Genomic DNA, 27073 nt, shown 5'->3' with positions numbered 1-27073 from the left:
AGAGCCACCCGCAGCAGCGCCGTGCAGTGTTGCTGTGACAGCTGACACGTTCAGGAATTAGTGCACACACCTTCACGAGTGCATTTTTATTTTTTGTACTACTCTAACAGAATGGCTGTTCTTCCACACGGCACTATATAAATATTTTTCACATCAACCACTCTGTCAAACCAGGAGAAATGAAGCTTATTACAGCGCAATGGCTACCAGAAGCATGTCGTGGTGGCCTGGAGCTCTTGATCTGCTGTTATATCCTCTCTGTCTCTTAAAGCTTTTTCTCCCCTATGCACAGTGAGGTTTGAACCCAACAGCTGTAGGGAAAGTTCTCAAATGCCAAAGAGTCTGTGCGAGCTGCATGTGCTGGTCACAGCACAGAACCACCCAGCTGCTCGGGGGGACGACAAACCAGTGCTTGATGCAGGGAAGTGCAGCGTGAGGTCTGGGACTAACGCAATCAAGTAATTGGCTTTTAGGAGATGGCTGGCTGAGGTATTCTGCAGTTAAAACCATAAAAATGCCAGTCAAGGTAGCTTCACATCGCCCCAGCACAGCAAGAACCCTGAACTGCGGGTGGTGTTTGGTGAATGGAGCCCCAGGCAGGGAGTTTGGGGAGAGAGCTGCCCCTCAGCAGCTCCAGCCACTCGGCTTCTACAAGTCTCATTCTGAAACGGGGCCTGTGCTTGCGATGCTCATCACTAATTAAGGATACGACTTCTGGTTTTCAGCCATGTTACTTGGTGAAACAACATAAATACATTCTTCAGGCAATTTGGGGTAGAAAGTGCATGTGCAGTGGTTTTAAAAAAATGTTTTAAACTATTTTTCCTTCTATGCAGTAAGGAAATACTTCAGGAAGCAGGTTCCATTTATCATGGAACCACGCTCAATTCAGATTGCTTTGTATGCCCCTGAAAGACTTGCTGAAAAATCAGAACATTCATTTTCCCACCCCGCCCCTGCAACAGGACACATTTCCCTTATCTCACGTGTCTCCTTATGACTCGTTGAGGTCTCTGGTGCAAGCGCAGCTGGAACAGCCATTCCTGCCCTGGTGACTCGCTGGCACCTGTCACGGTGGGGCTCGGTGACGTTCCGTAGCATCTCTCCAGGTTAATGCATCGTGAGGGCAGGGGTGGTGGAGTAACCAGCAGATCTCAGCTCATGTCCATGGACTCTGAGGTGGGAAGGGAAGCAGAATCCTTCTGGATGCTCTCAAACAGTGATGCCATCTCAGGGCTGGCTCTGATCTGAGAGGAAAACTCGGCCATCACGCGGCTCTTCTCCACTTCGGGGATGGTGAAGAGAGCAGCCACTGCTCTCATGGCAGATCGCTTCAGTTCGTCCTGCTTCTCAAACTCCTGCTTCACAGAACCCGCTTTTACCTGCAAACCCAAAGCACTGTTTTGAGCTGACAGCAGAAGCACAAAGAACTGGACACGCCAGCAGAGACAGGGACAAGCAGGAGCGGGTGGCTGGGAGCAGTGCCGGAGCACCGGTGGCTTTGTGGCAGAGCCCACTGCGGCATCACAGCGCCCGGTCTCACCTTGGTGGAGCAGGTCGCCCGGAGGGGCTCGATCAGCCGCTCGAGCCGCTGCAGCACAGCGTTGGGAGAGAGTGCGGAGAGCCGGGCCAGCATGATGAACGTCAGCATCTGCACCAGGAAATCAAACCATAGCATGAGAAGGATGCAGTGCTTCCTACTAAGCTGTGAGGCCATCAGCAATGACAACACTATGTTTTTTTTAATACAGTGTCACTGTCCCCACTGAGCAAGTGCCAATTCATGGATATTTTAGAGGTGGGTAATTTTCCTATAAAACCAGCTCCACCAGGATTGTGTTTTGAAGGCCACTACGGCCAAACTAGAGCTGGACAATGTCAGCTGCGAGGCCGCCGCAGCCGCAGAGCGCAGGGAACGGCGCGGCAGGGACAGCCCGTGTGTGGTGACACACCGGCTCAGCTCAAGGCCAGGCTCCCAGAGAACCCAGCACCGTCCTGCTGTCACCACCCCTGGGTACGGCCCCGCGCACACCCGAATGTCATAGTGGTCCTTCAGCCCGTCCTCCACGTGGTTCAGGTACTCGTAGATATCCAGTCGGTCCAGGCAGCTTTCCAGCAACGTGTACATGCATTCGAAAGCAGCTTTCCTCACGTCCAGGCCGTCATCCACTGTGTGCTTGAATGGCCCCATTTCTACCTTAAACAAGACATAAAATGCAGCTGTCACCCAAGAGCAGCCAGGGTGACAGCTTCACCGCCACGCTGCGTCCCAGCCCAGTCAAGGACATACCTCCCGGATCAGCTCCCGTCTGACCTTCGTTTCGTTATACAGGCTGGGGAGAACTGCACCCAGTAAATCTCGGATTAAAGAAGGTTTGTTGTGCGCAGCAGAATTAAACATGGCTAAAGCCACGCGCCGAACGTTCAGGTCTGGATCCTGAAGGGTTTTTAAGAAGTCACCTGTGGGATAAGAACACACCAGTCAGCCCTGCTGCAGCGCTTTAAAAGTGTTTAAAAGTACATCACAGTGTGCGGCACGGAGCCTGGTTATGAAAGCACCTACAGTAAAGTAACTCTCGGGCTGCAGTCTAACAGAGAGTCGAGATGCATTCCCTCCCTTCATGTGGGACTTAGTAAATGGAAGAAACATGCCTTTCCTGCATTTGGGCATAAAAACAAACTGCATGACGCCAGCTGCCTCATCCTAAAGTCCCATCACAAGCTTTGGTATTTAAGGAAGTTCGGTTTTGTTTTTGTTTTTGTTTTTCCTTGCTCAGATTCATCTGCTCAGACTTCTCTGAAACAGAAGGCCGGGTTTTATACAACAGATCTGAGATGTGGGTCCTTGGACATAAGACCCTTTAAATGTGGGTTACATTTTACAAGATCCTTGTCATGAGACGCTTGAATCATAAGTTCAAACACAAAAGGAACTTAAGCTCCCTAAAAACCTCTGTCACCAATGGAACATGCCCATGAGCAACGTATCAGAGCATTTAACGAGGACTCACGCGGCAGTCTTGCTCTTTAATGCCAAAAGCAGAGAAACACAGTAAAAGCCACGGGGATTAGATGAGGGTCACACAGGTGTGAAACCCCCCAAGCTGCTAATGACCCCGGACACACCCCCTGCCCCCCCTACCTATGCAGCCCTTCAGGAGCACGTCGATGGGCTGCGGCTGGTCTGCAATCGTGAACTTGACCGCGGTCACCACTGTGCTCCGGGCGTGCGGAGAGCCTGCGATAGAGGTGGAAATTAAAACAGTGGAAGATCAAGAGACAAAATCATCGCTGTAATTGTGAAATGCATATTCTGCTCTTGGTCACATTAAACCTGCATTCAAGAGATAAAGAGGATTTGTCTTAACAACCTCCTTGTTTAAATCCTGCACAGCCCCACGCGCAGTCCCCGTTCCTGACACACTCCTGCACCCCAACGCTGCTCTGAGCCCCCTTGCTGAGATCCCTCTGGCCCCTTCTCGCCTCTGCACACGCTTTGCTCCCTGTTGAACCCACCAGCACTTTACAGAGGATTTCCCAGCAAAACAAGGCATTTCCCCACCCTCGCCCTGCCCACTACCGGAGGAGAGCTGTTTCTTCAGCCGGGGCAGCAGCTCGGCGGGGTTCACCAGCGTCAGCTTCCCCAGGCACTCGGCCACCACGTTGCGTGTCCCCTCCTCTGCGCACTCGCAGTGCTTGAAAAGCAGAGCCCAGATATCCTCCACGTATGGCTTGAGGCTGTCGGCCGGGGAGGAGCTGATGACTTCCTTCAGCGAGTGCAGCAGCAGGTACTGCCGCTTGGGCTGGCTCCCGATCTCCTTCAGCATGAAGGGCAGATAGTCCTTCAGGTTCCCCACGCTGATGTTCCCCAGTGCATAGGATGCAGCGGATTTCACCTCTTCGCTGGGGGAAGCGAACGCTTCCAGGATGACGGTTTTGAGCTCTCTCTGTGCACTGAGGTTCGTGGCACGGCCCATCTCTGCCAGGGAAAGGAAAGCCAGCACTTTGACTGCAGAGCTGGACTTGGGGCTTTTGACATCCTGGATAAACTGGTTCACGGTCGCAGGGGCTTCCTTCGGGCAGGCCGAGGAAAGCGCTGCCACGCACTTTGCGATGGAGTAATACGCCTGTTTGTGCAACGTCACGGATGCCCCGGCTGTGCCTGAGCAGTAAACGGGTGCAGTCAGCTGCTTCATCAGCTCTGCGGGGCCCGCGCCGGCCGCCTTGGTCAGCACCAGCGCCTGGAAGAACGCGATGATGGCGCCCAGCGCTCCTCCCTGCAGCAGCGGCGAGTGCACAAGCTGCAAGATCTCAGGAAGAACGGAACCACTGATCTTGGAGATGCAGGATGGATAAACCTCAGCTAATGTCGTAAGGAACGCGATGGCCACCTGGGAAACGTGCATGTCGTTCTCGGTAATGAGAGCGGGGAGCTCTGTGAGCACAGACTCGATCATGGCCGGCTTGAGGCTGTCCCTGTAGTTCTTCACCAGGGTGTCCAGAGCGGTCAGAGTGCTCAGCTTCAAGGCACGTTGGTTCTTTCTCAAGAAGGAAGCCAGAATAGGGAAGCCTTCCCCTAGAATGGGTCTCAAATCTATTTTCAGTGGAGAACTAGCAATTAAGGTTAATGCTTTGACTGTTGTCAATCTGGTGATTTCGTTTTTGAGCCTCTCCAGAAATATCTTCAGGGTTGGCTGGAGATCAGTGCTCAAATGGTCTCCCAGGCTGTAGATGATTTGTCCCATGCAGGAGATGGCACGCTCCTTCACCTCTTGGTCGATGTCGGCGGCCTTCAGTCGCTTCAGTGTGCCGGAGAAAAGGTCCTTCACGTAGGGCTTGGCATCGAACGCGCACGGTTTGTCCAAAGGCCTGATAACTTTCACCAGCTGCTGCGTGACCAGCAGAGCTTCCGAGGTGATCTTGTAGAAAGGGTCTCCGATACAGGCCACGACAGGAGGCAGCAGGGTTTTGACGTGAGGATGAAACACCTCCGGCTGGTGGTTGCACAGGAGAACGTGAAGGAAAGACAGTGTGTCAATCCTCATGTTGGAGGAGCTGGATTTATCAGCCAAGGAGAAAACAATACCTGTGTGAAGAGACAACAATGACTGCTGTCCTATTTTAGCAGCTGGTTGTTATCAAACCCACTCCTCCACTCAAAAACTGGACACAATCTGAATCTGCTTGCTTTCTTTCCTCTCCCCACCCAAGACATAAATGCCATTAAAGAGCTGCTCTCCGTGCTGCCTTTCTGCTTTCCAGGGAGTGGCAATTCAGACATAACTGTTCTCTGTAGCAGTCCTGGATGGATGGCTACAAAAAACTTTTTTAAAAGTTAATTTGAAAAGTCATCCTGAGCTGAGACGAGAAGAGATGGTTCGTCAAGCACAAATGAGTATGACAGAATGGCAGGGAAAGCTTGGTCTGAGCAACGGGCACCCCAGGCAGCAGGAATGCGCCTTCATGAGGTTTTCCTGCATACTTCTGTGGGAGGTCTTTAAAATAAAAAGAAGACAGGGCTCTGATGTTTATCTAGTTTTACAGCTTCTGTTGGCACTGTTGGAACGTAACTGGACCACTGACGGTGGAGTGCCTTTGTAGATGGGAGGCGCTTCCAAGCCCAGTTTCTGTGGCACATATTCATGCTTCCCAGAAGACTTAATGACAAACATTTAGATCAATTCCGCCTGCCACCCCTGAAGTCATGCCGGACTCTTGGTTTGAACGGGTTTTTTCCAAACTATTAATTCATAAGAGGGAGGTGCACGGATCAGGCCTGGAGACAATCACAGGAGACTTTTTTGTATATTTCCTATACAGTCACACCAAGAGCAAAGGCAGGACCTCAGCATTACGAGCCTTTCTGCAGTGCGGGATTCTTCGTGAACCTACAGGCAGGAAAGCTCAGGGAAAAGTGTGGCAGTACAAATTAAACAAACAGCCAATGCACATAATTCTTAAAATGCCACTAAATTTTGCAAAAGCAAATGTCACTTGTGTCTCAGCAGGCTCAGTTTCCAAGTGGTTTCCAGCCCGTTCCCCAGGAGGCTGGAACAGGCTCTCCTGAAGCGGAGGGGCTGGTGGAATGAGCTGACACGCTCAGCCTGGCTGCCAGGACCCATCTGGGAGCTGCTGCTCCGCACATCCCCACGGAGCAGAACGTGATGTGCTCGTCCTGAGGCTGAGCAGGGATAACACACTGCAATGGAACTGGAACACGCAGGCAAGGAGCGTTCCTGTGGGAACGGCCGCAGCCAGCCCTGCTCACGGGGTAGCTTTACCAGGGACCAGCGCAGGGACGTGCTCGGCCAGGCAGCCGGGAAGGACGTTGGCCAGCTCGGTCAGGAGGCTGAAACAGCCCTGCCGGGATTTCATGCTCTTGTCCTTCAGCTGCTTGTGCAAGGCCTTGACGATGCTGGGGACCTGCAGTTTGGAAAAGAAGACCAGAAACACGTCAGTCACCCCAGCTTGCAGAGCACAGCGCGGTGCCACCAGAGCAGCTTGCTCGGCTGAGCTGGAGGCACCCACAGCACAGCGAGAGACCCGGCGGGGACAGCAAGGGACCCAGCGGGGGCAGCAAGGGACCCGGTGCACCTGTCCACTAGAGAATGGACTCGGGACAGGTTACAAGACAGTGCACAGGAAGAAAAGTTACATGAACAGAAGAGCTGCAGGGGACATTATTCTTCTTCTCCATATTCTACAGACTCCTAAGCAGCCCTTCCTGAATTTGGTGTTATCCCCTAACACAGAAGCTTAAAGAAACACAACAAAACGATCAGACCAGGACACACTGCTGAAAGAGTTGAGAGTTTTATTATTCCTTCCTGGTCTGCTGTTTAAGGATCTAGTCCCAGCACCACGTTTAAACTTGGACACCTTGCCAGTGTTTCAGGGAAATCAAAAAACAAATTGCAGGGCTGAGGTGCAAAATATTTAAATAAAAATCTCGTATATGTAAGATGATTAAGCCCGGGAAGCCACCGCCTGTTTTCCCACAACGAACTGAGCTGGATGCTCAGATGAGGTCTCAAGTGTAACTACCAGGCACATTCATGGGTGGCATGGTACAGACGTCACTTGGTCGCTTTCTGATTTCACCAGCCACCATCTCCTCACGCACCTGGTTCTGAAGCATCATCAGGGGAACGTCATCTTTGCCAGTGGCACCTGAAGCGTGGAGCCAGCTCTGGATGGGCAGCGTTTGCTTCAGCAGGGAGATGTAAGCGCTGAAGATGTCAGCTTTGACGTTCTCCTCCCTCTCTTTGAATCTGCTTATCAAGACTGGAGAAAGAGTTTTGTAGAAGTCCTGCAGGAGGTCATGCCTGCTGCTGACGATGGCCTCCAGGCACTTCGCTGCAGACCTGCGCACTTTCCAGCTGATGTCATCGTCGTCGCTATACTCATCATCGCTTTCTGGAAAGAAGACAAGGGAAAACAAGATGCACCACCATGACAAAACTGGAGCTGGAGCACCACTCGATCTGCAGAGCTTCCCTCTGCAGCTGACCAGACAAACAGACACCAGTAACTCGCACACACGGGAACATGAAGCTGTTCACAACAGCCTGTCCCTGTGGACATCATGACCAGCCAAATGACCCAGGGCTGCCCTGTGCCAGGTTCTTCTGTTCCAGGTAAGAGCTGATGGAGAATAAACCTTAATCTTACAACCCCTACTGCTCGCTTCAGCTCAGGCATCAAGGCTTTTGTTTTAAAGGGAGAATGAGATTTTAAATCCAGAAATATGTAAATATTTGGCTTAGCAATTCCTGGATGGCACAGAGTAACAATTTACTATGTTACTGGCAGAGCACGTAACATTCTCCAGGAAGCCGGGCAGGATCTTACCTCAATTAGTACGAAAGTAAACAAAAATGCCTTTCTTCCAGGGAGCTTCTTCTAACTGTTGCACTTGGCTGCCACACTATATGCAACTATAAATAAAGACATTCTGGAAAGCTGTCTATAGCTAACAGGCATTAAAGGGACCCTCCTATCTGACCAAGGCTCAACATCCACCTCAGAGTACACACAATCTGAAGAGTAACATCACAGAGGGTGAGCAAACAGGGAGGGGAGAAATGTTAACCCAGTGTTCTGCCGAGCACAGTCATCCTCACGAGCAGGCACCTTGCTCTTCATCCTCCCCATTTTCAGTTTCCATCATCTCTTCCTCATCATTATCGTAGTTGTAGTTCGGGTCGAAGGTGATGTACTTCAAACATAACCCCATGACATTAGCGATGTGAGGGTCCATTTCCTTTGGGCACCTATCACGACAAATAAAAATCCTAAGAGTTAATAAATTAAAGGCTAAGCAATTTTAAATATCCAAATATCATCATTCGTCTCAAAAGGATCCTCAAACGCTTCACACACTGTATGAACATTTTGTTGACATGAGTTAAACCAGAGCGGCTCCTTCCTGCTGTGCATGGAGCAAGACCACATTCCCCCGGGGATGATGCAATGATATTTGTAAGGAAAAAAGCAAATAAAATAAAATAAATTCAACCACCTGGTTGAACCCTCCCTTCATGGGAGAAAACCTCAGTAGCTCTGCAGGGCTCCTTTTCCAAGACAAGCAGTAAACGTCTGACCAAACAAGAGGAGCCCTGTCCTGCCTCCCGCTCCCTCCAGGCAGCAACAGCGAGGCAGGTCCCTCTCGCTGAGGAATCCTCCGAGGATGCGGAAAACTCCCCCTCCTGCAGCACCAACACACAAACACTCCCACGTGTTGAGTGAAACCAGCCCAGAACTCCAGCCCAGCTCTGCAGGTGCAGAAGGGATTTCACTTGTGAGCTGCCTTCCCCGCAGGGTGCACAGAGGAAGGTGCTCAGCGCTGCATGCTCATGGATGGATATTTACACTGGGAGGACAGTGGTGCGCAGGACGGTGCTCGGCTGTTCCCCGAGGGCACGCACCTTCTCACAAAAGACTCGAAGGCCTGAAAGCAGTACTCTCGCAGCTCATCATCCTCCACATTACAGTATTGGACAACCAGAGGAATTATCTTCTCCAGATGTTCTCCTGGGAAAGGCAAAGGAAGCAGCAGTGAAGAGTCATTCCAGTTGCCGCTCACCCCAGCAGCCACAGCTCCGGCACCGCCGCTGCCCTGGCGTTCCTCCCTGGGCCCCATGGCCAGGCCTTGCCGGGTTTTAGGCAGATGGGCCCTGCTCCCTGTCCTCAGCCCCTTGCTGGCATCTCCGTCACGGAGAGAGCTGTGGTTAGAAATCTTTTAGGACCTCATCTCAGCTCCAGCAGATCTTTTACACAGTAATACAATATAGAATCACAGAATAACCTGAGCTGGAAGGACCCACCAGGATCATCGAGTCCAACTCCTGTCCCTGCACAGGACACCCCACAGTTCACACCGTGTGTCTGAGGACGTTGTCCAGTCTCTTCCTGAACACTGTCAGACTTGGGGCCATGACACCTCCCTGGGGAGCCTGTTCCAGTGTCCAGCACCTCTGGGTGAATGCCGCCCTTTATTCCTCCTCTCATTTAAAATGGGGTGAATCTGCTGACCTAATTCCCAGGGGTGTTAATTCAGACCAGCGAAGTGCTGCAAGACCTTGAGATGAAATCACTGCAGAAGCGCAACCAGAGTCTCCCCGCGGAGATCAGAGCCAGGTCAGGCGCACAGACCGAACCACAAAGCACAAGCCACTGGTGTGTCCGGACCAGAGTGAGCACACTTGTGTTACCACTAAAAGGAGCTGTTCTAAAACACATGCACGTTTCCCAGCGCCATTTCAAGCTACTCGTCCTACCTATGCGGTGTCCAGCCTGCCTACTGATGCCAGCAACACACTGAATGTACGTCCTGGTAGTAGAAGTAGACTCATTCCTCTTCAGCTCAGCAAGCAGATGCTCCATGAGCTCTGAGAAGATGTTTCCACTGCAGGTCAAGACAAGGTGACCCAAGGCAATGATGGCCCTTTTACGTACTGCCAGCCTGGGGCTTGTCAGCTGGGGAAGGAGGCAGTTCAGAATGGAGGAATGGAAAGAGTAGAGTGTTCCCCCTAGTCTGTAATCAACAGCACAAGACAGAAGGTGAAAGTCAAAGCCTCACAGAAAAATCCCTCTTGCCAGCAAAAAATGTAAAAATCCTTCAGCTATGAAGACTTTGTGCATGTTGTGGGGACAGAGAGGAAAACGGTGGGTTTGGCATTTGGGTCTGAACACCAACTTGTTCAGTGTGGCACAGGGAGAGTTATTTGTCTCCATCATGGAGGAGTCTGGTTTTGACGGTGTCCTTCTGGACGACCTGGGGTCTGTCAATAACTTCCTGCACACAGCTGACATATGACACTGTCACTCTGACTTATGTAACATGAGAAAAAGGCAGCAAGGGAAAAAATGCAAGTGTGATCAGATCGCAGGGCTAAAATAAACTTCCCTGCTTTGCCCTCTCCCCCCCTATATCTGTGTGAACGGAGCCTCCGTGGGATCCATCACCAACATTCTGCTGTTCCCGAGCACAGAGGGCTCAGCGTGTCACCTCTCATCTCTGCTGAGCTATTCCCCGGGGCAGCCAACCCAGATCCTTCAGGTTTAAGTCCTCGTAGTAGGATTAGGGAAATAGGGCAATAGAGAAATCAAAAGCAAACAGATAGATGCAGCCCTTGCCACACGCCGCTGCCAGAAGGAAATCCCCTGGTACCTGCTCAGCATATCTGACAGGATGTCCAGGGCCTCCAGCTGCACAGACACATCCTCCTGCTTGCCAACGGCTCCCGTCAGCTGGGCTGTGATCTTTTTGCACACATTTGCTGTCATAGTGGAGCCTGCAAGAGAGAGATTTTTCCCCACTGTCAGTTAAAAATAAGTCTTTTTACTGCTAAGAACCATTTAATCCCTCCTACAGTAGAAAAGAAGAAATCACCACTGGGACACCTAACCAGAACAGCTTTTGTCTGAGAAGGTGGACACGCACTGGAGCAGCGGGCCTCTCCCTCTGCGCTGCAATGCATTAACTGTTTGGACGGAGCATCTCTTCTTGCAGTGTCTGTCACCCTCAAACCACCTGGCCGCTCACCGCCAGCTCCCAGCTGTGCACTGCAGCGAGCAGAGATGGGTAGGAAATTTCTGGCATGTTTTTAACTTGAAAATGTTCAGTTTCAACACATGAACTCCATAGGAAGAGCAGTCTTGACAGAAACTGTTTCTCAGCTCCATGATGAAATTTAAGGGTAGAACTAGATAAAAACGTTGCAGAGTAACAGATAACCCAGGTTATATATTGAGATGTTGAGACTACAACCACAGTCTAGAATCTCAATCTCCTACAACCCAGATCAATGTCAGATACAAGTTCAGTCTTCATGCTGGGGTGTGTCTGTCCCAACACTGATTGTTTTGTTTTTTTCCCAGTTGGTTCGGTGCGAAGCACAAGCAGCTTCAAATTCCACAAACCTTTCCAAGGAAGGGACAATTGCTTTTCATGCTGTTCTGAACGGGCTTGGTGATGCAGCAGAGACAAAGCACAAGCGGAACATCCCTGCAGCCCCGATAACTGCTGCACAACACGAGATCGGTGCTGCCCCAGGCACACGCTCTGTGTGGGACTCAACCTTCCCTTTGCTGCAGACAAGACCAGCAACAGCGACCACCCAGAGTGCGGCTTTGGGTGAAGAAAGCACAGGGGGACATGTCCAACCTCTAGGTTTTGCGGCAAACCCACGTTGGTTTTGCTGCCTCCTACCCACACAGTGTCAATCCCAACCCTTAAGGAGACGACTTATCTGTTGCTACCCTAAACCAGTTTCAGTGCATGTGACGTGTGTTACATAAAGAATTATGAAAGGATGGCTCACAAGAGCTTAACATTCTGCAGAAATCGAGAAAGGCATTCAGCAAGTATTTGCATCTTGATTCTAGCTCTCGTCCCAACCCGAAATCCAGCAGCCTGGCAGCACTGCCGTGGCCACCTACTATCTCTCCTCATTTTATTACTTGTCCTCTAGCAGATGAACACAGAATCTGTAACTTTTAGGCCCTGAACTACGAGTTTTCCTGTGTTTCCCAAAGGCTGTGACTCCCGATCGCCTCAGTGTGACAACTAGGGACAGACATTGTACCTGTAGAAGCTGGCGGCAGCTCGGAGATGACTGTTTTCAGTCCGATGCTGGAGATATCCCGCAGCTGTTCCTTGTCGGATAACATGTTTGTGCACAGCGTATCCACAATAGTTTCCACCTGGTACTCCTTCACTTTGCCAACCAGCGGGCCCAGGCTGTGGAGGGAGAAGCCGGTCAGAACGCAGAGGAAGGAAGGTGCTTTCTGCCACCAAAAGGGATGCTCAGGCTCGCTGCTCCTCAAAGGCAGCTCAGCCCTGAGTGCCAATATCACCAAAACATATCGAGTACCGCCATCCTGCAGCACGTCGCGGCCCTGCACCTTTGCCTCAGTTAACTCTACATCAGACTTCAGTCAATTTTACATCAGATTTGTAGGAGGACATTTCACATCAACTACTACAAACATGTTACACAGAGTAATGGTAAAATCTACAGTCAGGTTTTGAAAAACAAAAACAAACCAACCATCAAAAACTGCCTTCCAGGAGGAAATGCCAAATGGATTTTCACAAATTAGCTACCTATTGTCCTCTGTCGTCAGTGTGAAAACCTCTACCTGAGCCAATGCTCGGAATTACAACAGAGGGAAGACTTCGCCCTTTCCCCTGCACTTTTAAAAATCAACATTATTAGAAAAACTTTTCTGCAGGAAAAATTACAGGAACCTAAAGTTACCTTTAAATGGCCCACCTTTCTGGAGCCCTGTGTGGGAACTGACCCACTCGATTTCATTTCTAGAATGAACACTCCCATTTAGCTGTGCTAGGGGAAAGGGACAGGAAAGAACATGGCAGCAGCAGGATCACTTCATCAGATGGTGCAGTAATAAAGGAACTTGCTGCCTTTTTCATTTGCACGTAAAAAACATTGAAAAGGTCAAAGGCAAAGCAACAGCACAGGCTACACCGAGAGTCAAAGCAGGGAAAAACCAAAAAGTGCATTGTAAACTTCAGTGAAAATGCCCTGGAAGAGCAGGAGTTTGGCCTGAAATTCAAATGCCATTTTGGAAGGGCTATACATGCTCAGTACCATGTCCAGCAAAGGCAGGACCGCTGGGAAATTCAGTGCTGGATTTCAAAGCCCGAGAAACGAGAGGACCTCGATGACCAAAATTTTAAACGGAGCTTCTCTCTAAAGTAATAAAACCTTAGGCATGCTACTTTTTATGTGGTAAGATTCACAACACAAACACTGAACTACTTCCAAAATCACCTGCTGCGTGTACAAAGTATCTGTGTGCTCACGGCTCTGGACATCAGCAGGGCTGTGCCCGCGAGGGAGGGAAAGCCCCTGCAGAGCAGGCTGGGGAGCAGCCCGCGCCGTGGGGCCAGGCGCCCCGAACGCACCCTCTGTGCCGGTGGCACCCTCATCCCTGCCCGGGAACACGGCAACTACTGCCGAGGCTCTTACCACTTGACTGCAAGGTTCTGTACTTCCCCGTTTTTGTCCTCCAGCAGTTTCAAAAGCATTTTCACAACCTTTTTCTCGCTGTCTTCATCCAGTTTTATCGAATCTTTCTGCAGTTCCACCATCAGGTCGTTGGTGGCCATAAACCTGAAAGGACAGACAGCACAAGCAGGTTGGCTGATCTACAGACACAAATGCATTTCCTTCGCAACACTTTGGACAACGTAATTTGATGATCTGTGCTTGTATGAAAACACATTTTCAAAGAGTAACTTCCAACCCTTTACACTGTTCTGAACAATAAGGTACAAATAATTATGACTGTCTTACAAGTGGGAAAGTCGGGCAGAGGTACCTGGTGAAAAGGCTTAAGCTAAGGAAGCTGTGAAAATGAGAATATAGGTTCTCTCTCTTCTTAAAATTCATAACAGGGATGAAGTAAACTAAAACTCTAACATTGGCATGCAGCTTGTGGGTTTTTTTCTCAGTGCCTAAATCAAGACAGTTAACTCTGCTAGAAAAAATCACGGCGGTGTTTTCCACCAGCTGCCAGGCCCAGGAAAACCAGTCTGGGGTCTGCGAATGCACCGGGCGCTGTTCTGTCTGGCTTCTTTAGCACTGACAGTATGAACCCACACATGCAGAAGGGGATCGAGTTATCAAGCTCAAAAATGAAAAACAAAGTCATGAGTCCATGCAAACTATTCCTTAGACATTCCCTAGACTTTTAGATTGCTGTTATATCCTTCAGGTCCTGGGAGCCTTTAATAATCCAAACACTTGTGTCATCCGCACACTCAGCCTCTTTCCTTGCTTAACCCTCTCTCCAAGTTCTGGAGGTCTGATGTTCAGAGAAATTTAAGTATGGCTATTGTGTGCTAGTTCCTTTCTAATGTTTGCCCCTGCACAGGAACGGACGCCTAAAAGGACCCACAGAGAAGCTCGTCCCTCTCATGTCCCGGGTGCCCCCTCCACTTTAAATTAGGCTCTGATGTAACTCATGCAGCATGTCAGAGCCCTCGAGCACCAGGGAACGGCCGTGTCTTCAACCTGCGAGCCGCTCCCGAGCAGCAGCCGGTGACTCTGGACGGAGGGACCGCTGCAGCGTCAGAGCCAGCCTGAAATCCAGAGTGACCAAAACAGAAGGACTCTGCCCTGCAATGCTAACGATATGCAACCTGCTTTTGATTCTGCAAGAGCTACGAAGCTGCACTTGCAGCTCAGTGTCTGCCAGAACAAGGATGACCAATTATGGCCACGCGCTGAGCAGGGTGTCCCGCGGCGGCACGTCCAGCTCTCGCCTCGCTGCTGTCCTGCCCGCAGACCTCGGAACCCGGCACACGCACCCATCCCGGGGGAAGCACGTGAAACCTGGTCCTGTAACCGGCCGTGAAACTGAGGACAACGGGTCAGGTCTGACCGCGTGCTGGGAGGAAACAGCCCTGGAACATCTCCGTAACGTGACACACGCCCTGTGTTGGGCGCATCTCATTTGGAGTATTGACTTCAGATTCTTTGAACTGTCTGTGCAACTACTCCAGCACTGACTTCTTTAAGAAGTACTGATTTTAACAGCAAAAAACCACCAGCAGCCTCTGCAAAAATCAACCTTCTTTTAGGATATTACTAATCCCTCTCTTATAAAAGAGCTCCAAAGATCAGGTCTGGCACAAACACGGCCTTCATACTATACACTACAAACAATTACTGAAGCAATTCGAGCACAGCCAATATCCGCAGCGTCCATCACCCGGGTGTCAGGGCTCAGCTTTTTTAATGCACTGACAGTCTAAGCTTCTAGCGGAAAAACAAACTACAAAGTATCTCAGCGGTTTTGCTGCGATGCTCTTCATTTGCAAAGCAAATGGGAGTGTACAGTCCCGCCACCAGGAGTTCCACGCCGGCCCGGTCCCCCGCGCGCTGCCGCAGCCGCGGGGATCGCGGCTGGCTTCTCGGCATCCCCTGGGCCCGGAGAACAGTTGGCGAGAGATACTGTCAGTAAAGCCGACTGGTGAACTCCTCCGGTACAGAAGCGGCTGCACAGCGGGTGTTACCGCAGCAGGGTCGGGGCACCGAACCTGCTCCTGACGCCGGGGACCCCCCGGGCGGGGATCCCGCGGGCAGGGCACCCCGCCGCCCCCCCGCCGCTGCCGCCCGCGCGGCCCGGCCGCACCTGAAGTCCTTGTCGGTGGAGGTCATCTTCTCCAGCAGGCTGGAGATGTGGTACGAGCCGCTGGCCATGGCGGCGGCGCGGGCGCTGCGCGGGAAGATGGCGGCGGGCGCGGGGCCGGGGTCGCGCCGCCGCGCGCTCCCCGCAGCGCCGGGCGCCCCCGCGAGGCGGCGCGAGGGAACCGGCCGGCAGCGGCTCGGCGCCCCCTGCCGGCCGCGCCGCCGCAGCGCGGAGCCCTCCGGCCGGCGGGACGTGGCTTCCGCGGGCTCGGCCGGTGCCCCGCCGCGCTGCACAAGGCTGGGGCCGCGCCCCGGCGGGCAGGGCCGGGCCGGGCAGCCCCCTGCGCTCCGCCCAGGGCCCCCGGGGCGATGCCGGCTCCCCTGCCCCGCGGGGGCGCCTCGGCGCTCGGGGCAGCTTAGGGAGCGCGCCCGGAGCGGGGCCGGGACGCTGCCCTGGTGCCGCAGGCGGCAGCGAGCCCCGGGGAGAGCTGCGGCACGGCCGGCGCTCCGCTCCCTGCCCGCAAGGCACGGCCAGGGCCCCGCACGCCGTGGCGGGGCTGTGCGGGGACACCGGCCCGCTGCCGGCGGAGCACGGGCAGCGCACCCGGGAACCCGCCCCGCCCGGCCCCGGAACCTCGGCGCGGCGGAACCTGGGAGCGGGCGGGAGCGGCGCGGCGGGGCCGTTTGTGTGCCGGACCGCCGTGCCACGTCTGAGCAGCGCGGCCGCAGGGCAGCCCAGGCCGCTCGCCGCCCGGAGCTCCGCGGGGCCGCCGCCGCCGCCATGGTAGGCCCGGGGCGGGGGGCGAAGGAGGGGCTGGCCGGGCCCGGCTCCGTGGGGCAGCCGCTGGAGGGGCTGCGGGTTGCCCTGCTCCGCTCAGCCGCGGGGAGCGGTGGCGCGAGCAGGACCGGCGGGGCCCCCCGTGCTCAGATCGAGCGCAGCCGCGTTCGGCCGCCGGGCCGGGGAGCTCCCGGGCCCTCGGGGGGCCCCGCCGGGGGTCCCGCGACCGTGCCGGAGCGGGGGCTGTGCGAGGGGCAGGGGCAGCGCCGGGGAGTGCCCGCACTGGTTCTTGTTTCTCCTCCCCCCGCAGGTCTCGGTAATTAACACCGTGGACACGTCTCACGAGGACATGATCGTAAGTGTGCGGGGGCCGCTGTCCCGGCCCCGCCACCCTGCTGGTCTGGGGGCGAAGGGCGCCGGGCACGGGTCTGGATACAGGAGCGCACATGGGATGCTGGGTGGAGAATGCTGCCCGGAATTATGATGGTGCTGGTTTGTACTGTGTGGACAGGAAAACCGAGCTACTGGGAGAATGGGAAATTATTTAAAGCTCCAATTTTTATGCCTAGGCTTGTTTCTGCTCGTTTCTGTGAAACAACATGTATGTGTACACTGAATGGTTCAGAGCTTGTGCAGAGGGAACTGATTCTCCTTTATGTGCATGTTTCTGGAGCAGATGTGCAGTGTGGGTGGGAGGAAACATTCCAAAGTAATCTGCAGGAGCCAGGAGCCCAGTTAGATAATGGAGTGTCAAATGTAAATAGGAGATGTCAGTATTCTTGTGCACACTTTACATAGTAAGAAACAAAACCACGTAACTGGTCAAGGCTTTACAGACAGTGGCACTAATTTCCTGTCCCCTCCTGAAAATGCTGCACATTACTGTGCTGAATTCCTGGATTACTTCTGCGTAACATTTGTGTAAATATTGAAAACAGCAACTGGGGAAATAAATTACTTGCATGGCTTGTCTGGATTGTCTAAGAACTGTCCGTTTTAACCTGTCCTGCTGGGACTCGGTCATCTGTTCACAATTCCTACAGCTACTTCTAAAACATAGTAAGATTTGTTAGCAGAGCGGAACTGGCAGGTGCTGACAGCAGCTTTTCCATCGCCTTGCAGCACGATGCGCAGATGGATTACTACGGCACGCGGCTCGCAACCTGCTCTTCAGACAGATCCGTGAAAATCTTTGATGTTCGGAACGGAGGGCAAATCCTCATTGCGGACCTGAGAGGGTAGAGTGTCATAAATGGAAAATTTTAATCTGTGGAAATCTTTAATATCATTTAGCCCTTTGGTAATGGTAAATTCCTCCAAGGCAGTCAGCGCTATGGCTGGTTGTTGCTGAATGGTTCTGTGAGCTGGGAGGGGGGACAGAGAGTCCGTTAGAGATAATACATGGTGGTCTTCATTCCTTAAATACTTGACTCCTATAATTTTCAAGAAGTAAACTCACGATCTTAATTGGTAATATGAGGATAAGTATTTGGCATTGTTTTCGACGGCAGTGACTTTTTGTGCTGTTTTTCACCTTGGTGTCACTCCTGTTCTTCACATTGCTGCATTAATTGCTTACAGAGCACTGATTGACAGTAATGGTGGCTGTGAAACAGCCACAGCTGGGACGGGCTTCTCTCAGCTCTTCCAAATCGCACTGTTTCTTGCAGGCACGAAGGTCCTGTGTGGCAGGTTGCCTGGGCTCACCCTATGTATGGAAATATCTTGGCTTCCTGTTCCTATGACAGGAAGGTTATTATCTGGAAGGAAGAAAATGGCACTTGGGAGAAGACATATGAGTACACAGGGCACGATTCCTCAGGTACGTGGGGTCTGTAGCTGGAAAGTGAAACTGCAATATGAGAGGATTCAATAATATTGGAATAAATCCATCGCTGTTAGAGAAGAAAGCATCTGTCAAACAGATGATTTAATGGAGAGACACTAAGTCTATTCAGCATAAACAGAACATTTATTAACATCATATTGCGGGATACCTTGTCCTGATTCATAGGATGTTTGCGTAGGAGATGTTTTACAAATAAAGCGGCTTTCAAATAAACAAGATGGTAGGGTACTGAATTCTTGAAGAAAATATTGTGTGTATCCACTACAGGAAGAAAGGAAAAAGGTGGATTTTAGCATTCAGCATTGGTTGTACAATGGAAATTTTTTTGTTCAGATGATTGGTCCTCCTACATGCAGATCTGAGAAGTCTCCAGCTTTGTTTTGTTACTAATCTAGACATTGAATGTTACATCTGCCATTCAGCTTTTGTTCCAGTGTTGGTAATGCTATTCACTGTTGCAGGGGATAGTCACTGTTTTTAATATCTCATTAAGGGTGTTCTTTTGGTGTTTCTTTCTAAAAGGGTGCCAAAAATAAAGGCAGTTTTCAGTCATTCAGTAAACAATTGACTAGCTTTGAAATTCAGGAATGCTGAGACTCTTATTCTTAGCTTTCAAAGCTGCTCGCTTTTAGTGACTACTCCACTAATACTAGTCAGTGATTTGGTTACTCGGTTTGGGGCAGTCCCTGTTGTAATCCAGCCTGTCTGTCCCTGCACAGTGAACTCTGTCTGCTGGGCCCCACACGACTATGGGTTGATCCTGGCCTGCGGGAGCTCTGACGGGGCCATTTCCTTACTGAGCTACACGGGTGACGGGCAGTGGGAGCTCAAAAAGATCAGCAATGCACATACGGTACGTCTGTTCCTTGGAGCATGCAGAGCTCCTGGAGCTACACATAAGCACCAACTTGGTGCTGCAAAGAACTTACAGACTGGATAAATATGGAAATGCAAATAAATTATGTGAAACGTTTTCCAGAATTGAGAATAACTTGGGTTTAATTAATCCAGAGTGGGAAGGTGTACTTTATAGTCACTAAAATAAAGTAGAAAACAAGACACAGAGGTTATTAAACAGCACTGATAATACTTATTAAACATTATTGTTAAACACAGTGCTGGAAGTTACCCGATAGGAAATGGCTTTGGTACTAAGAACACCTGTACAAACTGACTGAATAAACTGAAACTGGAAAAACTGCAGGACTCATGTTTTTCCAAAATAGTGGGGGTCTTTGCTTAAGCAGAACTTGATAAGCTAATGGCAGTGGCTCTCAGTAAAAGGAAATTGGTCTCTGGACCCACAGGTTCCTTCTACTCCTGCACTCCTGAATCTCAGCAACTCTGTATGTCTTTTCAGTCCATACCTCTGTCTCCACTGTTTACACAGCCAAGATTGTATTTGCACATAAAACAGTTACTTAGCTACCTCAAACTTTCTAGTAAGTGCCCTGTTGAGACTAGACTGTATCTGGATTTCTTATTCACCTGATATTCATCCAGCATTGTGCAAGAATCCTAGTTTTCTAAGATGGGTTTATTATAATATTTATTTAAAGAAAACATCTTTTAATAATGATATTTTTTCATTAAATAGATTGGATGTAATGCAGTTAGCTGGGCTCCTGCGGTTGTACCAGGAAGCCTTATAGAACAACCATCTGGACAAAAGCCAAACTACATCAAAAGATTTGCATCTGGTGGCTGTGACAACCTTGTCAAGATCTGGAAGTAAGTGCTCTGTTGCCAGACTTCAGAACTTATAAAACCTGGTATCTTTATAGTCTTTGAATTTCCTTGTTAGTATCTCAGGTAATATTTTTGGCATCTCCGTACTTTCATCTTCAAATTATCATTTAGAGAAGTGCTTTAAAAATGGAAACAACTTAGTGATGTACAATCTCTCATGGTTATAGCAATTTGTGTCAGCCCTGTTTCATCTTCTCTTGGAAAGCAGCTTTCTAATTGTCTTTGATTGCCGCTGTCACTTCCACAATAGCAGATTTCTGGTTTTGCTATGCTGTTTTCTGTCCCTTGGAAGGGATTTTGTCAGTTTAAGCCATAGAGCTTTCTGGAGAAGAGTGAGGAACACTTGTGCTGTGTATTACCTGGATCAGCCAGGAGTCTGAAAGCGATGAAAACAAAGCCTTCCAGAACAGGAGGTGAGAAATGTGGCAGCTGCTGCCACTCTTCTGAGCTATACACGTGTTTTCAGGGAAGAAGATGGCCAGTGGAAGGAAGAGCAGAAGCTGGAGGCTCATAGCGACTGGGTCCGTGATGTAGCCTGGGCTCCATCCATAGGTTTGCCAACAAGCACCATTGCAAGCTGCTCACAGGTGAGGCTTCTGTCAGAGCGACATCTCTTGTGTGTAGTTTTGTACACCTGTCTTGCTTTTAGCTATAGCAGGAGCACAGGCTCTTTGCTGCACTGAGTGACAGTCCATGCAGACACGCCCAGGGTTCATGCCAGAGCGATGATTTGGAAGCACAGCTCTAAGTGCAGTCAAGGTGGTTGTTTCTGTGCTGTGACTAGAGGTCCAACCAGCTCAGTCTCCTTGCTTTTGTAGGATGGCAGAGTGTTTATCTGGACGTGTGATGATGCCTCTGGAAATTCATGGTCACCAAAGCTGCTGCACAAGTTCAATGATGTTGTCTGGCATGTGAGTTGGTCCATTACTGCAAATATTCTTGCAGTGTCTGGAGGAGACAACAAAGTGAGTACTGCTGCCTTGGCTTTTCTCCTGCATGCCATTTCCATGCTACTGTCACTTTTGGTTAAGACTGTTGTAGATTCTCCTTTGTTGCAATGATGAATTTTTTTTCTTTTGGCTTATCAAGAGGGGAGGAAGACCCTAACCTTTGGCAAACTTCTTGCACTGCATTCTTAGTGCTTGCTGGAGATGAGAAATGCAGGCTTAACTTTTTTTTGTAGGTACTAACAGCAGAATTCACATACGCTCCCTTTACCACTGGATAATTATTCAGTATACAGCAACAAATAACTTGATACTTAAAACAACTCCACAACACTTGACTTTGGTAACTGTAGACTAGTGATGTGATGGTTGCAAGGAAATGGGAAACTGAGACTGTATTAAGGCTAAAATTTCTTCCTGGTCTGTTTTTGAGGTCACGCTATGGAAGGAATCGGTAGATGGACTGTGGGCGTGTATCAGCGATGTCAACAAGGGCCAGGGAGGAATGTCTGCTGTGACAGAGGGGCAGCAGAACGAGCAGTGACACGTGTTCCACCTGCAACAAGTGATCACTATCCCCAGTTTGCAATGTGTCTTGAACCAGATGAGAACTGATTTTATCTAAACTGGACATGAACATGGGAAACAATTCTCCAATTTTATGAGCACTCTATTGCTAGGAGGCTACAATATGTTGATAATCAGCCTTAATTGACATTCCCTTAAAGTTAAGAGCATAGCAAAGCACTGTGCCTTATACTACTCCTTGATGCTGTAGAAATTGTACCCTGCTTTTCTGGTTTAGGGATCAAATTTAATTGGATTATGCCGTGGTCAGACTTCAACTACGTGAGTAGGAACAGGAGCAGGCTGTCAGAGTGGTGAGGTGTGAACTCCTTTGTGCAAGGGGACAAATACTCTGTTCTGCCAAAGGCCAGAACATTGTTTCATGTGAAGGGAAGGGCTGGTGGAGCTTTTGGCATCATGTAACAACATGCTAGCAAGCCCTTCTGGTAGTAGTGAAGTGGTGCTTACATCTTCTTTGAAAATAGTGGTTTGGGATGTATGAAAGCCTGTGCTTTCCTGAAGATGAAAAGGAGTAGTGAAATGCATATGTCTTTTGCTTTACAATAATCTCAAACTTGGTTATTAAACCAACATCAATAAATCAAACCATAATTTGAATTTTTTTTTTTATTAGCCACACTTCTGTACTGTACCTCAGGTTTTTTCTTTGTCAAGATACCAACAGAATAAAGTCCTATTGGTTAAAGCCTGGTGTGCTGTATTTGATAATCTTGTCACGGCTGTCTACAGTCTGCGTTCAGTCAAGCCATCATCATGTCCTCTCATCCCTGATATTAGCTTTGCAATAGCTAAGGTCTTAGGCCCCTAGAGAATATATAGTGTAAGACAGAATAAAGTTTTGCCTTTAGTTAAAGTTATGTGCCACTGCACTTCAGGCAAGTATCTTAGGCTCAAACAATCAGTGTTTCAGTGTGCCTTCAGCTAAAAGCCGAAGCACCTTCCCCTCCTACAAGGGGGAAAATACTGAACTCAAAGGTCATATTTTTCCTTTATTCTTCAGCTGCACTGAAGCAACACAAGTGAACAATTCAGAGCCTTCCCCTGTCTCCAAGGCAGTGGTTCCTAAGCACACTTTGTTTTGGCATAGTCAATAAAACATACTCGCTTTTCTAGAAAAAACAAACCTCATTTTATGATAATTATCTATACTAGCCAAATAATATCCCAGTTGCTCTCACAGAAACATACACAAATTATCTTTCTGTATACCATCAGGAGTATGTAATGTTCCTGTTCTTGCGTAAATGTGCTTAGCCTTACCAAAAAAAAAAAAACAAACCCACAAAACTCATCTAGAAATTAGCACATTCAAGCAGTTCCATTTCAAATTACACAGCAAAGCACTCGTTTCACACTGTTTTCCATTTCTACTAAGAGCATACTCATAACTGTCAAGGTGAGCAGGCAGCTTCACTCCCAGCACCACAGCCCTTGTTCTCTGCTCTAGACTACCTGCTCAGCTCTGAGGGGCTTGGGTTGGCTTGAGCTGCTCTGGAAACCATACACACTTGAACTCAAGCACATTAGCTCCAATAAAAAGGCTTAAAAAATGAAACCTCATTCTTCGTTAGCTTTGACCACAATTCATTCTAAGGAGAAAGGGCACTAACTCCATAAGTACACCCAAGTTTTTGCCAGGGGAGTATTGGCTTCCGCAACTTGCCACGTTAAAAGTCATCCTCACATTTCATGAGTTTCAGTACTTAAGAATTCAAACCTACTAAGCAGCAAGGCCCAGTTCAGCCTGTTATCCCTTCATACTTAAGATGAAATGTATTCAAATAGTTTCAAGTAATGATCAAAGTATCCCTAATAAATAATCTTTTATTAATTGTAATTAAGAGTTACACAGTTTATTCACTGCAAACATAAACATTAGGTGAAAGTTTTTCAGTTACTCTTGAGAATGAGCTTCATGGTTTTGGATCTCTAGTTGCCTCCTCATGCTTGGGGTCAGGACTGGGGAAAAGAGAGAAAAATAATATACTCGAAGTAAGTTTTACAGTGAAGAAATTGCTGCTCAGTGTGATTAACACTGACACGGTCCCTACTGTGCCCACAGTGCACCGTTGTTTTTCACTATCTAGCCTGAGGAGAATAAACGTTTGTGTCTTGTGATGACTGAAAAGAGTTTCCATACACAAAATTTTTCTTCATGGGATTTTTCTAGACCCTCAGCCATTGCTACTAACCCTTACTGATGTTTTAAAAACACGTTACTACTCTGTTTTTAGAGTAATAGAAGCAAAGTTTCCTAGGTATCAATTTCAGTTTCAGTCTTCCAGCAAAAGACAACAAAATCTGATAAACCTGGACCTGTGAGAGAATATATTCAGGAAGGAATGCACTTAAAGGCAAAAATGAGAAACACAGGTCAGGAATACAGCTCAACTTCTCCATTGCTGTTTCACCACCTCAGGTAACAAAATGGGTTTAGGGCTTTTCCTTTTTGAAAAATACATGTTAAAGCTATTAATTAATTTTTAAAAGGAACAATGTTAATGTCACAGGAAAAAAGGAAACTCACTTCATTCCCTACACAATTTCATTATACGTTTTTAGAAGCGTAGCAATAGATCTATGCACTGTTGTCACTTTTTTGTTCGTTTCTTTAATCTTACAAGCAGGCCAAGTTTCCAAGGAATTTTAAATATGTATTAGATTGCGTTTCCGGGAATATTGTAGCACAGAACAAATATTCCACTCGATATATAAAGCGCTTCAGAAAGCAGCTGTGTGGTGAAGCCAGGAAACCAACCAGGTAACATTTCAGAGCATCTTCAGCTTTTGCCGGTTTTCCTGTGTGATTCCTCTCCGCTAACCTGTCTGTTCCAGTCACTATATCTCAGTTATAGAGGAAAACACAGTAAGCAATAGTCTCTTTTGGACAGGGTATTTTTACCTTTAGCATATAAAATTTATGTTTTCTTTGTAGATCCATCTTTACAAATAATTCCAGGTCATTCAAGTCAGGAGAAATATTTTCACTGGATCTGGATTTAATTAAATACAGAGGTTGCAAAATATGTTTAATTTTTCACCCTATGTTTTCAGGTTTGACACCCTGCCTCAGGAAGATAATCATGTTTCTCAGAAGTGCTCTGCTGGGAATTATTCTTTTCAGCATCCTCTGGACAGAAACTACTCTGGCTGGCTCCAGTTTTTTAAGCCCTGAATATAAAAAGCTACAGGTAGAAAGATTCAGAAGAATGCTTTCTCAAGATTATTCTCTTCTATAAGGCCTTAAACCCAATATTCTTTACAGCATTCAGAGGAGCTTTTAGAAGATATATTTTCTGGAAGAGGAGGGACTTATTCCAGAGAACTTCTTTAACAAACCATTAGCACTGTATTCCTGCTATGAGAATACGTATCTAATCTCATTTACTAAGAATTAATAATCTGAAAACAACAACAAAAGAATGATTGAAGAGAAAGCATTCATTTAAATAATCTGTTGGCATCTTCTTTGGAAATTAACTGTAAGGTGCTTCTTCTTCAGTGAACTCTTAAACCAAATACCTATTGAACTGAATACAGCAACAGTAGTACAATTGTTATAGACCTACATATCATATATACAAATTGTACTATGCCTTCAGCTAATTTGCTGCATCTGTGTTAGTTACAGGTTTTAATTTCCCCACTGCAGACTAGTTTGATTATGGAAAGAATATATACATATTATTTTGCTTGCTTTCTAGCAACAAAATTACCCCCAAAAACCCACCGCACAATTACATCGTCGAGGCACAGAAGGCTTTTGGGATCCAGATGAAGCAGAGGCAGAAGACGATGGAAACAGTATTGAAATTAAGGTTTGTATTTATTCTTCTTGCTTATAAGTTTAAGGGGTGGGGCTGGGTAACACAGTTTCAGTCACAGGAGGCAGTACAAATTAAAACTACAATAATATTGAACTTGAAACACAAATAGGAAAGGGCACATGAGAACTGCCAGCACTGATGGTATGAAATGATTTCAAATGAGCTGCAGTAATGCAGATCACAATCTCCTATTTAGGATTCACTTACATTTCAGAAGTAACATATAATAATGCGGGATTTTGTAAGGTTTTCTTTCCTCCAGTTCATTGTGCAGTTTGGTCTGCAGTAACTGTACATTGTGTTTCTGAGATTTTTATTACATCTCAGCACTTGTAAGTGAATAGATAGAATAATTTTTTTATACCTCTTTCTTATCATCGTTCACATAAATTAAATGAACTTGCAGTGTCCTTGTCTAGAACTCAGCTGTTAAACTCAGTCTTTTAATGTTTTTATAGTTTAATGTCCCCTTTGAAATCGGTGTCAGGATAACAGAAGAAGAGTATCAAGAATACGGACAAGTGCTGGAGAAGATGCTAGGGGACACGCTTGGAGTGAGTGCTCAAGGTACTGCCCACCAACTCGTAACAGCAGAGCTTTTACAAACAAACAAAACCCACAAAAACACCAACAAACCACACACACACCCCCCAAACCAACACACCAAGCAAAAACACCAACACCAAACCAAACAACTTCTGTCATCTAATTTGTCATGCAAGACATCCAGAGCAGCATTTCAGGAGTGACTGAGACTAAGTTACCACCAAGAGAACCACTAACGTGCCTGATGCTCAGAAACTGCTAGTTGAACTTTGAAGAATGCCGCTGAAGTATATTAGGCAGAAGGGGAAGGCTTCCTTTCCTTAACCTACCAATCTTTTCCACCCCCTGCCCTCAAATCCCAGCATTTTCCTGTTTTCTCAGCTAAGACCTTAGCGATTTTCATGGTAAAAAGTATTAAAAACATGATTGTAACTAATGCAGCTCTAGCAGCTGCACTGCGAGCTGAAGTTTCGATGACCAGCTCCCAGCACAAGCTGTCTTGTTCTCCCCTGTCCAGCCTGCCATACTTCACCTGCACTCACCTGTTTTAAGCTGAGCTTTAGGAATCTCCTGGTGGAATGTCTATGTCAGTCTTACACCTGCATTACACATTCCCACTACTCATTGCTTCATTCTTCCACTTTCCCCCTGCTTTTCAGGCTCCTAGAACTTCCCAAAGCTTCTCTCTCCCTTCTCCTCCAAATTCCTTCTGAAGGGCTGCTCCTGTGGCGATCGCACAAATACGACAGTCACAAGCCACCTTATCTTCTGCCTTTGGTTGAGCACTTGTGGGACTTTTAGACAGATTATGAAAACAGGATTTTCAGAAAAATATTAAGACTCTCAAAATGGTCTTTATCTTTTCCCTTTTTAGCAACTCAGCTGAAAAACTGAGGCAAGATGGAGGACAACACAGCACTAGATGGCCTGATTTGGTTTAAATTTAACTTTAAAATGAAATTACTGATTTCACAACTCTGAAGAAGAAAGAACTATGTGAACCTAAGCAGTTTGCCATGACAGACTTTGGAACGGATTATCTTTTAAGGAAAAATACAAGACCTAGAGCCAAAAGTAATAAAGGGCAAGGTTTAATCACAGGCTGACATGTAGGCTTATTTTCT

The 27073-nt window shown here is 48.4% G+C and overlaps 3 protein-coding genes across 3 annotated transcripts; 2 read left to right on the top strand and 1 right to left on the bottom strand.

Annotated features, from left to right (window-relative positions):
- Positions 1-57: 57 nt before the first annotated feature.
- On the bottom strand, positions 58-15785 carry LOC135992866 (cullin-associated NEDD8-dissociated protein 1-like). Its single transcript, XM_065642279.1, has 15 exons — positions 15670-15785; positions 13500-13643; positions 12090-12244; positions 10673-10796; positions 9780-10036; positions 8928-9033; positions 8134-8273; positions 7124-7416; positions 6282-6423; positions 3581-5086; positions 3143-3238; positions 2291-2460; positions 2033-2197; positions 1544-1651; positions 58-1382 (listed from the first exon to the last, which is right to left on the bottom strand). The coding sequence occupies exons 1-15, from the start codon at positions 15735-15737 to the stop codon at positions 1155-1157; spliced, it is 3702 nt and encodes a 1233-aa protein (XP_065498351.1). The 5' UTR covers positions 15738-15785; the 3' UTR covers positions 58-1154.
- Positions 15786-16180: 395 nt separating this feature from the next.
- SEC13 (SEC13 homolog, nuclear pore and COPII coat complex component) lies at positions 16181-22242 on the top strand. Its single transcript, XM_065642547.1, has 9 exons — positions 16181-16449; positions 16754-16798; positions 17566-17681; positions 18114-18265; positions 19012-19145; positions 19890-20023; positions 20508-20628; positions 20860-21006; positions 21422-22242. The coding sequence occupies exons 1-9, from the start codon at positions 16447-16449 to the stop codon at positions 21530-21532; spliced, it is 963 nt and encodes a 320-aa protein (XP_065498619.1). The 5' UTR covers positions 16181-16446; the 3' UTR covers positions 21533-22242.
- Positions 22243-24659: 2417 nt separating this feature from the next.
- Positions 24660-26843, top strand: GHRL (ghrelin and obestatin prepropeptide). Its single transcript, XM_065642870.1, has 4 exons — positions 24660-24767; positions 25281-25394; positions 25862-25970; positions 26824-26843. Exons 1-4 carry the CDS (start codon positions 24660-24662, stop codon positions 26841-26843), a joined length of 351 nt encoding a protein of 116 aa, XP_065498942.1.
- Positions 26844-27073: the final 230 nt, after the last annotated feature.

The sequence above is a fragment of the Caloenas nicobarica genome, chromosome 11 (assembly GCF_036013445.1).
Source record: "Caloenas nicobarica isolate bCalNic1 chromosome 11, bCalNic1.hap1, whole genome shotgun sequence".
Taxonomy (NCBI): domain Eukaryota; kingdom Metazoa; phylum Chordata; class Aves; order Columbiformes; family Columbidae; genus Caloenas; species Caloenas nicobarica.
This window is presented reverse-complemented; position numbering and strand designations above follow the sequence as displayed.

Excerpts from the sequence above, each read along its gene's own strand:
- GHRL (XM_065642870.1), top strand. The coding sequence starts at position 24,660 with ATGTTTCTCAGAAGTGCTCTGCTGGGAATTATTCTTTTCAGCATCCTC. Across the intron at positions 25,395-25,861 it reads GAAACAGTATTGAAATTAAG|TTTAATGTCCCCTTTGAAAT; the intron begins GTTTGTATTTAT and ends ATGTTTTTATAG. Across the intron at positions 25,971-26,823 it reads GCTTGGAGTGAGTGCTCAAG|CAACTCAGCTGAAAAACTGA; the intron begins GTACTGCCCACC and ends TTCCCTTTTTAG.
- SEC13 (XM_065642547.1), top strand. Across the intron at positions 17,682-18,113 it reads CTCATTGCGGACCTGAGAGG|GCACGAAGGTCCTGTGTGGC; the intron begins GTAGAGTGTCAT and ends TGTTTCTTGCAG. Across the intron at positions 19,146-19,889 it reads AGATCAGCAATGCACATACG|ATTGGATGTAATGCAGTTAG; the intron begins GTACGTCTGTTC and ends TTCATTAAATAG.
- LOC135992866 (XM_065642279.1), bottom strand. The coding sequence starts at position 15,737 with ATGGCCAGCGGCTCGTACCACATCTCCAGCCTGCTGGAGAAGATGACC. Across the intron at positions 10,797-12,089 it reads GCTGCCGCCAGCTTCTACAG|GCTCCACTATGACAGCAAAT; the intron begins GTACAATGTCTG and ends TCTCTCTTGCAG. Across the intron at positions 1,652-2,032 it reads AGGACCACTATGACATTCGG|ATGCTGACGTTCATCATGCT; the intron begins GTGTGCGCGGGG and ends TTCCTGGTGCAG.